Genomic DNA, 16,973 nt, shown 5'->3' with positions numbered 1-16,973 from the left:
CCTGGGCAGGAAGCTCTGTGAGATTCTTATTTTTTATTCATGGTGTTCTCTCTGTTGCCTTTGTTCCTTCCTCCCTTGGCAAATGTGTCCTTCTGTGTTCTCCTTGCTCTGCTATCTTAATCTTAAGGAAGCTTCCTACCTTTTTTCAAGGCCAGCTGGGCACCATCATTCACACTCCCACGGCAATGGCCTGTGAATATTTCTTTCTCTGCACTTCAGTTATGATCTGATTCTCCTAGCAGGCTGTGAGCTCCTTGAGAAAAGGAAGTATATTCATGTAGGATATTCCTGTAGAACTGTCCCAGAGCAGATATCAACTATGGAAAGAATGAAGAAGGTTTTAGTTCAAGAATGGAACTTCATGTACAGGGCTGAAGTAGACTTTTCTTTCTTTAGTATATTGTATGACAAGCATTCCTTAGGCTTTTTGGAAGTGACTTCAAGTAGTGGTTTGTGTAGTTCACAAAACAACTTTTGTCGCTAACTGGCTAGGTGGCCTAGGGTAAGCTACTCTCTTGGAGTTGGGTGGGCTTTTGTTTTGTTTTGTTTTATTATTGGGTTTTATTTGTGTGTGTGTGTTGGTCCCGGGACTTGAACCTGGGGCTTTGGGCACTGTCCCTGAACTTTTGTGCTCAACCATAGTGCCCTACCACTTGAGCCACAGCTCCACTCCTTGCTTTTTTGGTAGTTTTTTGGAGATAATAATCTCACAACCTTCCCTGCCCAAGCTGGCTTCCAATTGGGATCCTCAGATCTCAGCCTCCTAAATAGCTAGGATTACCAGTCACCAGCCCTCAGCTACTTTTATATATACCTACACTTATATATATGTATGAATATGTGTATATACCTATATATAATATATACAAATTCTATGTATAAATTATATATCTGTATCTTTAATTTAATTATAGGCAGGGGATATAGCCAAGTGGTAGATATGCAGACTTTTTGTGGATAGTAGAAATTCACATCTTAGGTAGATATCAGTGGTTCACACTTGTAATCTGAGACTCTGGAGCCTGAATATCTTGGTTCAAAGTTAGATTGGGTAGAAGAATCTTTGAAGCTTTGTCTCTAGTTAACCAGTAAAATCTAGGAGTGGAGGTGTAGTTCAAGTGAACCATGGTCAGCTGTGAGGTCCTGTCTTTTAATACTGTTGTATATTAATTTCATTATATATATATATATATATACATACTTGAATTTTATCTGGCTATACCTTGTAAGATTAACTCATTATTGTTCTACTTAGATTTTCTGGATATAGAACAACATATTCTGAAATTATCTTGTGTGTGTATGTTGGTACTGGGGCTAGGTCTAGAGGAACTAGGAGTTCCTAGCAGGCTAATAAGACAGAAGCCAAGCTACAGAGAAGAAGGAAGAAGCAGGTCCAGAAAGAGTTCACCCAAATCAGGGTCATAAGAATATTATTCAAGGCTTGCTAGTATATCCAAAAGATCTCTGGGCCACTTCATGATTCTAGGAAGTAGTTCAATAGTTGGAACTGCAGCTGGCAGGAGGGGTGAAGAGTTAATGACCAAGGACATTCCAGTACCCACACCATTCTTTTTTTATGGGCATCTTGGAATATGGCTGCTTAAAACTTTTCCATTTCCTCCTTTTCTTCTCCTTATTTGGCAGACTTGCCGTCAGCACTATGGTGGAGGGAGGGGGGCAGGGATCAGGGGACATTGTTTTTCTGACTCTGACTTTTGGGAGGAGGGCCTCTTGGGTGGACTTCCGGCCGGAAATGCTCTCAAGGAAAGTTCTGAATGGAAGGAAGATACTGGGCGGGCCAGGGGGAAACAGGAAGTTGTTGCCTGAGTCTTAAAGAGAGTGGAGGAAAGTGAGATGTAGGAGTGGGAGAAACAGGAGAAGGAGTGGGGACAGAGGGGTGGGATCAGGGACCACCAAGCATGAGGTTGGAAGACCTTCAGGCTTCTGGGGAGGATGGTGGGTCTGTGCTGTGGGCAGAGGTCATCCAATGGCAGTAAATTGAAGATACCATGGTTTGCTAACAAAACCATTTTATGAAATAGTGCAAAAGTGGTTGGTTTGGTTTGCTTTGCTTTGGTGGGTTGTGGGGCTTGAACTCAGCCTGGATGCTGCCCCGAGCTCTTTAGCTGAAGTCTACCGCCCTACCCTTGAGCCAAGCCTCACTTCTCATTTTCTAGAGGTTAATTGGAGATAAGAGTCTCAGGTCCTTTTGTGCCCAGGCTGGCTTTGAACCTTGATCCTTAGATCTCAGCCTCCTGAGTAGCTAGGATTACAGCCGTGAGCCACCTCGCCTGGCTAGAAGTGTTGTTTAAATGAGCACAGCCTTACCTTTTTATATATGAGAGAACATGTACTTATACTCCTCAAGTGTCTTTGAAGAAACAGACAATAAAAGCAAATGTGGCAGAGTGTAGCCATCCGGTGAAAAATGGATGTGAGGTGACTGTTCCTTGTGTTCTTCCAGGGTGAAAATTTGAATGGTGAGGGAGAAGAGTCCATTTTTAAGCCAGGAACTGTGAGGACAAGATGAATTATCATGTATTTGAGAATATGCCTTCATTGCCTGTGGATTTTCTCTCTACCATGTACGATAGTGATGACCATGCTCATGTACGACACGAATGATTTCTCCTCAGAGAATTATGTAGCCTCAGCTTCTCTTAAATTCAACCTGAATTGTGTGTGTGTGTGTGTGTGTGTGTGTGTGTGTGTGTGTGTGTGCAAGATTGGCACTCTACCACTTGAGCCACAGCTTTATTTCTCATGTTTCTGTGGTTAACTGGAGTTAGAGTTTCATGTACTTTCTGGCCTGGGCTGGTTTTGAATCAAGATCCTTAGATGTCAGCCTTCTGAGTAGCTAAGATTACAGGCATGAGCCACAAGTGCTCAGAAAATTTGCTGGTGTGTGTATTAGTACTGGGACTTGAACTCAGGGCCTGGGTGCTGCTCCTTCGCTTTTTCACTGAGGCTAGTGCTGTACCATTTTCAGTGGGCATTTCTTAAATGTTATATAGACTGTAAACCTGATTCAGATATTTTGTTCATCTTTATAATGGGGCCCAAGCTGAAAACCTTGCATATAAATGAATTTAACAAAGGACTGTGTGTTTTAAGACTCACAGGAGGGTACTGTCATGTTGTAGGCCAAAAGGCATGTTCCTGTTGCATTTATTCTCCCCTGTTGTGGAGGGAAATTACAGCTGGAGTTGGGGATAGTGGTAGGCTGAAGTAAAATGCTAGATCCAGTTGCTATTACTGTCTAATCCATCTTTCAGTTAGTGCTCTTGTGTTTATTGTTTGGTTGGTAGTTTGGCTGATTATTCCAAGTTTGGGGGAACAGCTTGTTTTCAAGCTGTCCTGGCTGGATGAAAATTTATGCTTTTGTCTACAGATCTGTGGATTAGTGCGGATGACTATATCATGTCTTTCTCAGAGAATGCCTTCCTCAGGGGAGGGCAAAGGGGAAAGATGGCAAACACAAGGCCTTACAAGGCCTAGTCTGGGAATCACACACCATTGCTCTAGCTTACATAGCATTGGCCAATAGAAGTCATGTAACTAAACACAAAGACACAGTGCAGGGACAAATACTGCTTTTTTTTTTTTTTTTTTGGTCATGGGACTTGAACTCTGGGCTTGGGCATTGTCCCTGAGCTCTTCAGCTCAAGGTTACTGCCCTATCCCTGGAGCCACAACGCCACTTCTGGTTTTCTGATGGTTAATTGGAGATAAGAGTCTCACGGACTTCAGTGCCTAGGCTGGCTTTGAGCCTCAATCCTCAGATCTCAGCCTCCTGCATAGCTAGGATTATAGGCGAGAACCACCATGTCTGGCTTTCCTGTCTGTATCTTTAAGTACCTACTTTCTTGTGTTGAGCTAGAAAGCATAAAGTTAAATTCACAGTTGAGGAAGAAGATTAAATACAAATACCATTTTAGCCTTTTAGGCTTACTTGAGGCTGGCTGTTGGCCACACTGTCTGTTGATTCTTTGAGGCTCTTGGTGGCTACCAGTCCCCTTAAGATTCTAACATCTTCATGCTTTTTCTGTCTCCCCATTAGAAGCTGTTTTGCAGAAAGGACCTGGCAAACTAATTCACGGTGAGGCAGAAGCAGTCCATAAGGATGACAATCTAAATGCTGTTAGGTGCATTTATGTTTGAACCTGAAAAGAAAGAACTCATGTTCCTAGAACAGAGGAGATGGGGACCAAGAAACTAGACTCTGGTCTTCAAAATTACATTCCACAGGACACTGCATTTTTCCTAGACAAGTTACCAGTTCAGGTTTGTGGTCAAAGAATAAGAGTTACAGGATATGTAGGAACACATGTCAATATAATGAACTCAGTGACTATGCTTAGCATAAAGTGATTATGACAACAGATGCCCTATCAAATCAAATGTATAGCATTTTATAGCATAATGATTGTAATTTCTGCTCACAGTTACTTCCTTTCAGAAACAAGTGAATAAATATAGCAGGCCTTAGGCAGGAACTTTCTGAACTGTGTCAAGGTTAATAATAAGTAAAATGTTATAAGTAGAGACAGAGCAGCAACAGCTGTGCAACATTCTTGGAAGCAAGGACTCTGATAGCATGAAGTCAGACAGTGAGCTTGGCTTTGTTGCTTCTTTGGGTGAACATAGGCACCTTCTAATAATTGTAGGGAAAGCCAAAGTTATTTACTAAGTTATAATCATTCTGCATATAAATTCTAATGTTTACAGCTGGGAAACCCAGGGTTTGTGGAACCATGTTGGAAGAAGACACAGACCAAACCTATGACAATGTCCTGACTGAGATTCAGTCTTTTGAGCTGCCTATGGAAGCTACTTTAAGGTAGGCATCTTTCTATTTTCTTCTTTCTGTAGTGGTCATAGGGAATCTTTGCGCCTAACTTTGATACTTCTCTTTATAACAGAATTAAATATATGTGTATATGTATATGTGAAACAAAGTTCCGTGCATACTTAGTTTAAAAGTATTCTTATCCTTAGGGAAATTTAAAATAAATAGTTCATTGACTTTCTTTTTTGAATTATGCTTGTTTCCTGATCTGTTGCCATTAAGCTTAAAACTATATCACCTTCAAGTGACCAGAAAGAATCCCACATTATTTCTAAATGCATATTCCATTTATCTATAGGAGGTTTTAATTTCTTTCTCTCAAAATGTCCCTTAATGAAGAACACCCAGAAATATTAACTATATCAACGGGACCAATATTTGAGTAGATATGATGGTAGGAAAAATTGTAGAATGTGTGTATTATACTGTTGCGATTCTCTTGGGCAGATGATCGCAACCTGTTTGATAGGTATTTTTGTTTCTGTATGAGATTTAAAAATAGCTTGCGTAACATAGATACTGATTGGTTCAGCTCAAGATGGGGATTAAAATGAAAAACCATGTGTCTTTATGTTACATGGGTAGATTTTAAGATATAGTTTCTCCTGATTATCTGTCTATATATGACACTTATCAGTATGCAAACTAAGGTGTCAATCACTGCCTGTGATAGTGACAGTCAATATTTATTGACTAATATTTGGGGATTAAGGATTTTTTTTAATATCTCTTCAGTCTCAGAAAAGTCTGGGGACTGGGTGGTTTGAAATTCACTTACTGTTTAAACATGAATTGATTTTTACCCTTAATTTTGAACTTTCTTTTGCAGGAAATATAGTTTGAATCTCTTCAAGAACTTGGGGTAGTGTTGGGGGTCACAGAAAAGTATTGCATTCTACTGTCTGATTTGTAGATGATTAATATGTATTCATAATTACAAAATAGTTTCCACTTCATCGTAACTATTCCACACCTACTTCATTTGTCTGTGTATCATACACTTTTAAGAGTAGGTGATTTTTACCCTCTTTAATAGACAGAAGAAACCTCAGCTTTAAAGACATGGGAAACCCAGTGGGTTTTTTGTTTGTTTGTTTGGACTGGACTTTGTATTGTGCTAGCCAGTGCTTTCTGTAACACTTACATTCATGTGGTGGCTGGATCAGAAGTCTAAAGAGAAATATGAAGGAGTGAAGGGATTCTCGATGTGTTTTATTTACTGTGGCCTTGGCTGCCATTGCTGCTTCAAAGCTCTTTGACTCTTTTCACCTCCACCCCTGTCCTGCCACCTTTCCCTGGTATCATGACCCTGGTCCAAATCTGCAGACTTTGTCTACCCCAGAGCCATCCTCTCAGCTAGTCTTGTTCATGCTGCCCCTGCCCCAACTTTTCTGTCCTCTCTTCATAGGACAAATCTCCCCAGTACCAATCTTTTTTTTTTTTTTTTTTTTTTTCAGGTCCTGGGGTTTGAACTCAAGGCCTGGGCACTGTCCTTGAGCTTCTTTTTGTTCAAGGCTAGTGCTCTATCATTTGAGCCACAGCACCACTTCCAGACTTTTTTTTTTTTATTGTTGTTTATGTGGTACTGAAAAATCGAATCCATGGCTTCACGCCTACTAGACAAGCACTCTGCCACTAAGTCACATTCCCAGCTCAAGTTTCATGAATTTTTCTGCCTGGACTAGCTTGGCACTGTGATCCCCTGAATTTCAGCCTCTCGTAGTTAGGATCATGGATATGAGCCATTGGCACCATGCCAGGGCATTTATTCTGGTGTGTGTACGTCTCTGTCTTTGTCTCTATGTCTCTGTCTCTTTGTCTCTGTCCTTTTCCTGGGTTATAACCTACATCTTTCAGACTAGAGATTCCTGAGGGCAGGGCCTATTTCTTTCTACCCTTTGCAGAAATTTCCACAGTATCTGCCATATTGGACTTAGATAAGTATTTGTTGAACTAACGAGTTAATGGGGACCTTGGGAGACAAGAAAAAAGTGAGATAATCAGAGGGAATGTCACCATTTCAGGGAACAATAGGTGGAAGTGATGCTTGGTGTAGTTGTAACAACAGCTGCTAACACTCAGGAGGCTGAGGTAGAAGGTTACGAATTCAAGGCTAATCAGGGCCTCATAGTGAGACTTCTCACTTAAAAGACAAAATAGCCTCCCAAGCAATAAACAAAACAAAAACCCCGCAAACCAAACAAGGGGGTGAAAAAAAAAAGAAGAGGAGGAGGTGAGAATATTTTAAAATTGTAAGCCTTCAGGACAGAGATGACGGAGAAGAGTTTGGCTGGAGGTAGCTTGCCTGGCAGATCCCCAGAGGCTCTGTGAATGCTCAGGAATGTAGTGCAGGAAGGGAGAGGACACAGAGGGGAGAGTGGAGCTGGGAATGTCCCGGGAAACTTTCCCTGGAAATCCTCCCACCTGGGAATTGAGGCAGGCGTACTAGCTTCCAGCTCTATTCATTTGTTCCTGTCACGGAAAAAAGGCATTTCCTTAAGTGAACATGTCCGCCTGTAACATCCTAAATTCTCAGTGCTTCTCCCTGCCTGTCCTGTTTTTCCAGGTAGGAATCTGAGGTGTCTGTCCTGTGTCAGGTCCATGATCAGCTGAGGGCCAGGGTAGACTTAACAGAGTAAACTCAGAACTGAGATAGCTTCAACCAATGTCACCAAAGGATGACTTAACCAGCTTTCACAAAGCACACTTTTCTGGCATGCTCACCCCTCCTCCCCTTGATCTTATGGGAGAATCCATGTTCTCTGTCTAGAGTTGTAAGCCGGTTGTTGGGATGAGGATTGTCAGTGCCTACAGTCTTATACCTATTCAGGCTGTGTTCCTCCTGTACACCGTGGCTCCTCCCCAACAAGATCTTTGGACCACACTTTGGGCCTGCTTTTGGAAGAGTGGAAGGGAATTAGATGATTTGGAGGTTCTATGTTCGCAATCTGTATGTGAAATATGTTTTCCCCATGTGTTGTAGCTTTAAAGCTATCTCAGAAAGTTCTACAAATCAAATAGGGGAATCAGTTCCAGGGTGGTATTAGTGATGCAGACAGAAAACAGGGAGAAATGTAAAGAAAGGTCTTCTGCCACTCTGTGTGGTATCTTAGTGTTACCTAAGCTTTAGGCCTTCAAAAATCTCCTACCTGGCAAAAACTTACCCCCAAGTAGGGTCTGGAACTAGTTTTGCTGGCAGACTCTGTGTTCCTGTACATTGTTCATTTTCATCATGCTGTAACCACCTGCAGGTTTCCATCCAACTTTGTTGTTGTTTTCTGGTCCTGGGGCTTGAGCCCAGGGCTTCAGCTCTGTCCTCGAGCTTCTTTTTCTTCATGGATAGCATTCTACCACTTCCGGCTTTTTCTGAGTAGTTCCTTGGAGATAAGAATCAAATAGAGCTGAGTCCGTGGCTCTCACCAGTAATCCTAGCTGCTCAGGAGGCTGAGATATGACGATCAAGGTTCAAAGCCAGACTGGGCACAAAAGGACCTGAGACTCTTATCTCCAATTAACTTCTAGAAAATGGGAAGTAGGGCTTAACTCAAGGATAGGGTGATAGCTTTGGGCTGAAGAGCTCAGGGACAACACCCAGGCCCAGGGTTAGGGCAGTATTCTGGAGCTGAAAAGCTCAGGGACAGTGCCCAGGCCAAGTTCAAGCCCCATCACACACACACACACACACACACACACACACACACACACACACACACACACAAAATCACATGGACTTACCCAGGCATGGTGGCTCAAGCCTGTAATCCTAGCTACTCCAGAATCTGAGATCTGAGGATCTCGGTTCAAAACCAACCGAGGCACTAAAGAACATGAAACTCTTATCTCCAATTAATCACCAGGAAACCTGGAAGTGGTGCTGTGGTGCAAAGGATAGGGTGGTAGCCTTGAACTGAAGAGCTCAGGGACAGTTCCTAGGCCCAGAGTTCAAGCCCCACAACCACCACCACCACCAACAGCAACAACAAAAGGAATTATGTGGACTTTTCTGCCCCACTGGCTTCAAACCTCAGTCCTCAGATCTCAGCCTCCTGAATTGCTAGGATAATAGGTGTGAGCAACTGGCACTGGACTTCAACATTTTCATTTTACTTAATTTTTTTGTTATTGTTTTTAACCTGTCCTGGTCCATCTATTTGGCTTAGATGTACAGTGTTCCTTACCAGCTCCTCCCTCTAGTGCATGTGACTGCACTTGTGAGGCTTAATGGCCGTCTGGATCCATGCTAAAGGAAACCAAGTACCAGTGTTACCTGCATATCAGGTGCATTGATAATGGTTGCCTGAAGAGGGGGCAAATAAGGCAGCAATGACAGCTATGGACCTAGGGTAAGGCGATCATGGTGTGGGAAACAATTATTTATCGTAGTCACAGTAGACTTTCCTACTACCAGGCCTCGCTCACTAGACTTGGTCCCTGAGAATACAAACTGGGACCTGAAGGCTGTAGATTGGAGCTCCTTAAGCCCCCCCCCCCCCCCCCCGAGGTCCTGCAGGTGTGCTGTCCATGCTTTAGAATAGGCCCTGGACGTGGGTCTGAACTGATTTGATTCCGAAGTCACTGCATGTTTTGTTGCTGTAACTGAAGTGAACTGATAAGAAAATCAAGGACACATTGTAGATTATTGCAACGTTAATGGGAGCTAGTGGAGGATGCAGCCAAAAAAGGGCTTGCAGAGGGATGGGAAAAAAATAGGAGGAAAGGGAATTGTACAATGTGACGTACCAGAAGAAATTTTTGTAATTGTTTCATGATAACATAATTGTTTCACACTTGTATTCACAGACTCTTTGGGCTCTTTTCCAAAAGCTGACCGTGAAGGTTTCTTTTCTTTTCTTTTTTTTTTTTAACTGATATAAGTACAAACAGGATATTGTATTTCTTTGACTTTCATGTTTTAGAAAAGACTGAAAACATTGATAATGCCTAAACTGTATTTGAAATTTCAAGATGGCATACATAAACGTTAACTAGCTGAACTGAGCTGTAGGTATTCCATGATTCTTTTGCTGTTTGACCTTCAGAAACATAAGATTTTTACTATATCTTATTTTTTATTAAGTATATTGATCAAAATCAAGGATCTAGGTTTTAATCTGGACCAGACACTTTTTAATTGTATGATTTTGGCTTAGGTTTCTAAAACTATGAAGTGGGGAATATAGTCAAGTATATCTGAACCAATCGTGATATGAAGTGCTTGGCACATAGTAAATGTTCAGTAAGTTGCTTTTACTACTTTACTTCTGAAATACATATTCTACTCTAGTGTACATACATACTTTATTTTAATGTAAACTAGTGTGGAAATAAACACATCAGAGTAAGGGAGAAATAATAATTCATAGAATTTTTTTTTTCATTTAGTGGTCTTATTTATTTATGCCAGTCCTGGGTCTTTAACTATAGGCCTGGGCATTATCCTTGAACTTCTTTCAAGGCTAGAGCTCTACCCTTTGAGACACAGCTCTACTTCTGGCTATTTTGGCCAGAGTATCATGAATTTTCCTGAACTTTTGAACTGTGATCCTCAGATCTCAGCTTCCTGAGTTGCTAGGATTATAGATATGAGTCCACTGCATTGGGTCATTTAGTGTTTCATTTCTTTTCCTTTCTTTTATATAAGTCCTGGGGGCTTAAATTAGGGCCTGGATGCTGTCCCTGGGCTTTTTGCTCAAGGCCTGTGCTCTACCATTTGAGCCATAGCTCCATTTCTGGCTTTTTTGGTAATTTGCTTGAGATAATAGGTAATAGTCTCGCGGACTTTACTGCTGGGATGGCTTTGAACTGTGATGCTTAGATCTTAGTCTTTTGAGTAGGTAGGATTACAGGTGTGAGCCACTGGTACCCAGTCTTTTAATGTATTTAAAATATATAGTTATATTGTTATTAAGGTGTTGTACAGAGGGTCTACCATTTTACAAGTCAGGTAATGAGTTCATTTCTTTTTGGACAATGTCACCTCTTCTACTTTCTTTCAGATTCTCTGCCCCACCTCATCCCTTGCCAACAAAGTCATAGGATTTTTTTATTTGAGGATTTTGTAGTTTTTTTTTTCTTCTTCTTAGAGCTAGGCAGTTGGTGGCTCAGGAGGCTGGGACCTGGAATAACTCAGTTGGAAGGAAATCCAGGAAGAAAAGCCCAGGGCATTCTTATCTCCAATAAATCAGCCAAATGCCAAACTGAAGATAGGGCTCAACTGTTAAAGCATGAGCAGTGAGGAAGAAAAACTGAGATCTTGAAGCCCTTGGTACTGGCACATACAAAAAAAATTTAGTCCTGAGTCTGATTCAAAGATAGTGAGCTCAACAGAGACAGTAGCCATACAAATTGAATATCAGCTTCTAAGCAATCTGAATTGTTTATTGAGCCTTACAAATGTACTTTCAGGATATTGTTCTAGGGGTAGGATTAGTGATATTTGTGGGGCCCAGTGCAAAATGAAAGTATAGATTTCTTTGTTCATAAATTACTTAAGAATTATAAATAATAATTAAATATTATTCTTTTTTTTTCATTTTGTTTTTGTTGGTTGTGGGGCTTGAACTCTGGGTCTGGCTGCTGTCCCTGAGCTCTTCAGCTCAAGGTTACCACCCTACCCCTGGGTCTGGACGTTGTGTCTGAGCTCTTCAGCTCAAGGCTATTGCTCTACTCCTTGAGCCTTAGCACCACTTCAGGTTTTCTAGTGGCTAACTGGAGATAAGAGTCTCTTGGACTTTAGTGCCCAGGCTGGCTTTGAACCGAAATTCTCAGTTCTCAGCCTCCTAAGTAGCTAGGATTACAGGTGTGAGCCACCACACCCAGCTTATTCATTTTTTTCAGAATTCAATCTTTACTGATGCTGTAAAGGGGAAGACAAACTGATTAGTAATCATTTATGTAATACAATGAGACAGTCTCTCTCTGTCTCTCTCTCTCTCTCTGTCTCTCTGTCTCTCTCTCTGTCTGTCTCTCTCTCTCTCTGTCTCTCTGTCTCTCTCTTTCTCTCTCTTTGCCAGTTCTGGCCTTGAACTCAGGGCCTGAGCACTGTTCTTGGGCTTTCTCAAGGCGAGAGCTCTATTACTTGATACAGCGCCACTTCTGGCTTTTTGTATGCATGTGGTACAGAGGAACCGAACTTGGGTCTTTGTGTATGCTAAGCAAGCACTCTACCACTAGGCCAAACTCCTGGCCATGGGACAGCTCTTTTCTTTTTTAAAAATTTTTTTTAAAATAATTTTTATTGTGATTAATAGAAGGGTTACATTATATTCACCAGATAGAAGGTGCACAACTTCACAAACATTGATACCCTTTCTCATGACATGGTCCCCATTTCCCTCCCACCCTCCCCCCGCTTATCTTGATTTCCCCCCTTCCCTATCCATTTTCAAATAACCAATTAAAAACATATAAAATATATCAGATAACAAGGTGAAATATTGTAACAATATGAGATAACCAAGGGACAGCAAAAGAGATGAGAGATAACATAGAACATTAAGAACAACAGTCATTCATTATATGGCTTTTGTTTCCTTATCCTGGAGGTCCTTACATTTAGTGTCGTACTATTTGGCCTAATGTCTCTAGATTTTGTTCTATTGTAAGTCTCTGCTAGGAGAGTCCAAGGTTTCTACTGATTATGACAAATGAGGGAGACTATTGGGCCTATGTTCTTTTGAGTCTGGCTTACTTCACTTACTATGATTTTTTTCTAAGTCTTTCCATTTCCTTACAAATGGTGCGATGTCATTCTTTCTGACAGCAGCGTAGAATTCCATTGTGTACAAATACCACATCTTGGTGATCCACTCATCAACTGAGGGGCATCTGGGTTGGTTCCATATCTTTGCTATGGGGAATAATGCTGCAATGAACATTGTTGTGCTAGTGGATTTAGTATGTCCTTGTTTCTGGACGGTTGGGTAAATGCCAAGTAGAGGAATTGCTGGGTCATAGGGGAGTTCTATGTTTAGTCTTTTGAGGAACTGCCATACTGATTTCCATAGGGGACAGCTCTTTTCTTAGAGAATAATACTCAGCTTTTCAAAAGTTTACTAGACAACCAATCATGAGATAACAAAGAAAAATGAGAATTAGGAGATGGTGCTGGCAGAGTACTTAATGGTGTAACAGCGCAGGTCCCATGCATGTGGTCTAGCCCTGTTGATGGCTTAGCACAGATTGGCATACAGCATTAAAAAAAAAAACAGTTGTTAAATGATAAATAGAGGTCTAATTATTTTTGAATTCCTCTGAGAAAAGGTTCGTATTTATTAAAGATATGGATTTTATTTGGCTGCAATTTCAAATTTCCTTCTATTGTTCTCCATTGTGGGTTCCAGATCTGTATGGAACAGCAGATTCCTGGACATGATTTTGCAGCCTGAATCTTCCCAGGCTGAGCTACATTTGTTTATTTGTCTGCATGTGTAAAGAATGGCCACTTGGGGTCACTGTACCAATGAAATGGAAGCTAGAAGAGCTCTACTGTATCTACCTGGAATGAAGTAGCTAAAGCCTAAGAGAAGTGTTCATTAACAGCCCAAGTACTTAACATTTTGCTGCAATTCTTCAATTATATTTCAAGGGTTCTAAAATCAAGCCAAGTGGCTCATTCTTGTAATCCTAGTTACTCATGGAACTAAGATCTATTGGATTGTAATTTAAGGCCAGCCGAGAGCAGAAAAGTTCCCTAGACTTCTCCAATTAACCAGCAAAAAGTAGGACAGTAGGCGTGGCTCAAGTGGTAAGAGTTCGAGATCAGATCACAAAGATCAGATGTATGCTATAGGGTTTCCAGGCATAGAGAATTACCCATTATCTCATAAACAAGCTTTTACAACATTAAGTTTAACATAAAAACAAATTTCTGGAGATTTACATTCATTTGTTATGAAATAATGAGGTTCAGGTGCACAGAACCCTGCTGTGCAATTTTGTTAATGGCTAGTAAAAAAATTCTTCCTCCCTCCCTCCCCCCCCTCTCTCTTCACATACACACATACACACAGTTTTTTCAGAGAGGAAGCTAAGTGATTGCCCTACATAGTTTACTGACAAATGTCTAGCAACTGTAGTTCCAAAGCTAGTGTTCATTGAGCTCTAGGTTCATATTTTTGGGTACCAGGGGCTCATGTCTATGATCTTAGTTACTTAGGAAGCAGAGATCCAGTGCAGGCAGGCAGGAAAATCTTCGAGACTCTTACTTCTGATTAACGAGCAAAAGGCCAGAAGTGGAGTTGTGTTTCAAGTGGTAAGTGCCGTTTTTGAGTGAGAAAGCTAAAGGGCAGTGCCCAGGCCTTGAGTTCAAGTCCAGTAACTCCCCCCTCCCCAAATCTATATCTATGAAGTCTCTTTTAATGCTCAAATTATTTGGTAAGCTAAAGACTTCTATTGTCTTCTGTTCACATTTGAATAAACTGGGCTTACAGAAGTAACTCTCCTAAGCTGCCGGGGCCAACCGGCAGCAAACCAGGGTTCGCAGATTGGGGTTCCTGAAATCGGGGGCAAGGACTAGCAAGAAATAGAAGAGAGACAGACACACCGGGTCCGGGATGTCCGCAGTCCAGGTAAAGACTGCCGAGACTGCCGCGTTTATTTTCCCCTCCCCCTTCTTCCCTCCTCCAGACCCAGGGAACCTCCAGGTGTTACATTCATATGGTAATTCTCAGGTCATTTACATAGAATAGGGCCAGAAAGCAATAAGACAATAAAGCCATCGTCTGATGCAAGTCAAGGTACAGTTTGATTCCACTCTGGCTCCCAACACTAAGCCAAACATCTAGTAAAGCAAGAGTTGGAATTTGACCCCAAGAAGTTAAATGTCTGACCAGGCCAATTATCAGGCCAGCCTCCTTCTGGGGAGATTTCCTGAAACAGGGTGATAGTTACCTGAATAAGAGGCTCAAAGTCTAAGTTGTTAATGACCAATTCTTTGCTGTTTCACACTGGACACAATGTCAACCTTGCTCTGACAGCCTCTTGGGTATTTTTCCCTTCTGGGAGTCCTGGAAGGAGATTTGGGAGGAACCTTTAGAAGTTAATATCCATTGTCCTAAAATAACACGTATGTGAAATCTGTCTGTGTGTTCTACAGTCTCCAACTTCCTAGGAGAAAATGGACTATTAATCTCTTGGGTAGGCTGTTTTGTCTTCACATATGTATTTCTTTTGGGGGGAGGGTCATGTGGCTTGAACTCTGGGCCTGGGCGCTGTCCCTGAGCTCTTTAGCTCAAGGCTACCACTCTACCCCTTGAGTCACAGCCCCACTTCCCATTTTCCAGAGATAAATTGGAGATAAGGGTTTTATGTTCTTTAGTGGCCGGGCTGGCTCTGAACTGTGATCCTCAGATCTCAGCCTCCTGAGTAGCTAGGATTGTAGGCGAGAGCCATTGTACCCGGCTCACTTATGTATTTGTTTTTATCTGTAGCCTAATTTAAATCCAAAGAGGGCTTAATGGTAGAGTGCTTACCTACCATGTTCCAGCACTGAGTCTAACTCAAACAACAGTGAATTATTTAGAGAATTTGTTTTTTGTTTTTTTATGCCAGCCCTGGGGCTTGAACTCAGGACCTTAGCTTTTTCACTAAGGGTGGAGCTCTACTACTTGAATCCTAGTTGCACTTTCAGCTTTCTTGGTGTTTCAATGGATGAGTCTCATGGACTTCTCACTCAAAACTCAGCCTTCTGAGCAGCTAGGATGACAAAGGTGTGAGCCACCAGAGCCCTGCCAAGCTTTTAAGTCCTTAGCAAAAACTATCAGGTAATAACGAACCAGCAGAAGTCACAGAGAAGAAACAGCACAGGATGTTTCTGAAGGAGTGGTAAATGGACTTCTACCTTGACTGGAAGACTGCTGAACTGAAGCTGAGGATTCCTCTGGTAGGTGTTGACATAGGCCTGATGAGAAGTGTGGGTACACAGGTCTGGCTTCCCAGGGCAGGGCATGTATAAGTGGGTTGGGTGGATGGTGGCAGGGCTGAAGAGAAGGGAAAAGGCCTGGTCAAGGAATGTGCAGGAAAGGACTACTGCAGCAGGAGATGCTTCGCAACTAGGAAGCCAGCCTGTGCCATAGGCCCTGCTCCCCTTACCTTGCCTGCCTTTAGTCTTCAGTGGGGGTAGATCCTAGGTGTGTTTACCCTTTGAGCTAAAATAGTCTGCTGTTTCCTTCAGGAAGAACTAGCTTTTTATTCTCTCTCTTTTTTTGCCAGTCCTGGACTTGAGCTCAGGGCCTGAGCACTGTCCTTGGACTTTCTCAAGGCCAGAGCTCTACCACTTGAGCCTCAGCACCACTTTCAGCTTTTTTCTATGTATGTGGTACTGAGGAATTGAACCCGGGTCTTCATGCATGCTAGGCAAGCACTTTAACCACTAGGCCAAACTCCCGGCCCCACTTTTTATTCTCTTTGTAGGAGGAGATAAAAATTTATTCTATTCTTTCATGATTCAGTTTCTCACTCCATTTTCATAAGGAGCTACCACCCCTCCTTCCTTCCACTCCACCCCTCCCCAGGAACCTCAGTAAGGGAGAAGGTTCGTTTAAAAAAATCATTTAATTAAGCTGGGTGTGGTGGCTCACACCTATAATCCTAGCTACTTAGGAGGCTGAGATGTGAGGACCATGGTTCAAAGCCAGCCTGGACACACTAAAGTCTGTGAGACTCTTATCTCCTATTAACTACCAGAAAACTGGAAGTGGCACTGTGGCTCAAAGGGCAGGGCGGATAGCCTTGAGCTGAAGAGCTCAGGAACAATACCCAGGCCCAGAATTCAAGTCCCAAAACTGACCCAAATTCTTTTTTGGCTGTATGAACAGCCAAATCTTGACATATAGAGATTAATTGTATAGATATAAAAATGAGAGCTGGGAGTTTGGTCTAGTGATAGTGTTTGCATGAAGACCAGGTTTGATTCCTCAGTAGTACATACACAGAAAAAGCCAGAAGTGATACTGTGGCTCAAGTGGTAGAATGCTAGCCTTGAGAAAGCTTAGGGATAGCTCTCAGGCCCTGAGTTCAAGCCAGGACTGGAATATATATATATAATACATATATATATAATGTCAGGAATGTAAAACAGGTCCTGTAAGGGTGTGGTTATTAGGGGAGGGGGAAGGTGAAT

General features: G+C 42.0%; 1 protein-coding gene across 4 annotated transcripts in view; it reads left to right on the top strand.

Annotated features, from left to right (window-relative positions):
• Window positions 1-4,582: 4,582 nt before the first annotated feature.
• Exoc6 (exocyst complex component 6) overlaps window positions 4,583-16,973 on the top strand; it is a 135,023-nt gene continuing 122,632 nt past the window's right edge. For all 4 annotated transcript variants that reach the window (XM_090346251.1, XM_090346254.1, XM_090346255.1 and 1 more), the window contains exon 1: window positions 4,583-4,843. In XM_090346251.1, coding sequence (XP_090202377.1) covers window positions 4,722-4,843 — 122 coding nt within the window. In that variant the 5' untranslated portion in view covers window positions 4,583-4,721. The remainder of the gene's footprint in view (window positions 4,844-16,973) is intronic.

The sequence above is a fragment of the Megascapheus bottae genome, chromosome 15 (assembly GCF_031878675.1).
Source record: "Megascapheus bottae isolate mThoBot1 chromosome 15, mThoBot2.hap1, whole genome shotgun sequence".
Taxonomy (NCBI): domain Eukaryota; kingdom Metazoa; phylum Chordata; class Mammalia; order Rodentia; family Geomyidae; genus Megascapheus; species Megascapheus bottae.
This window is presented reverse-complemented; position numbering and strand designations above follow the sequence as displayed.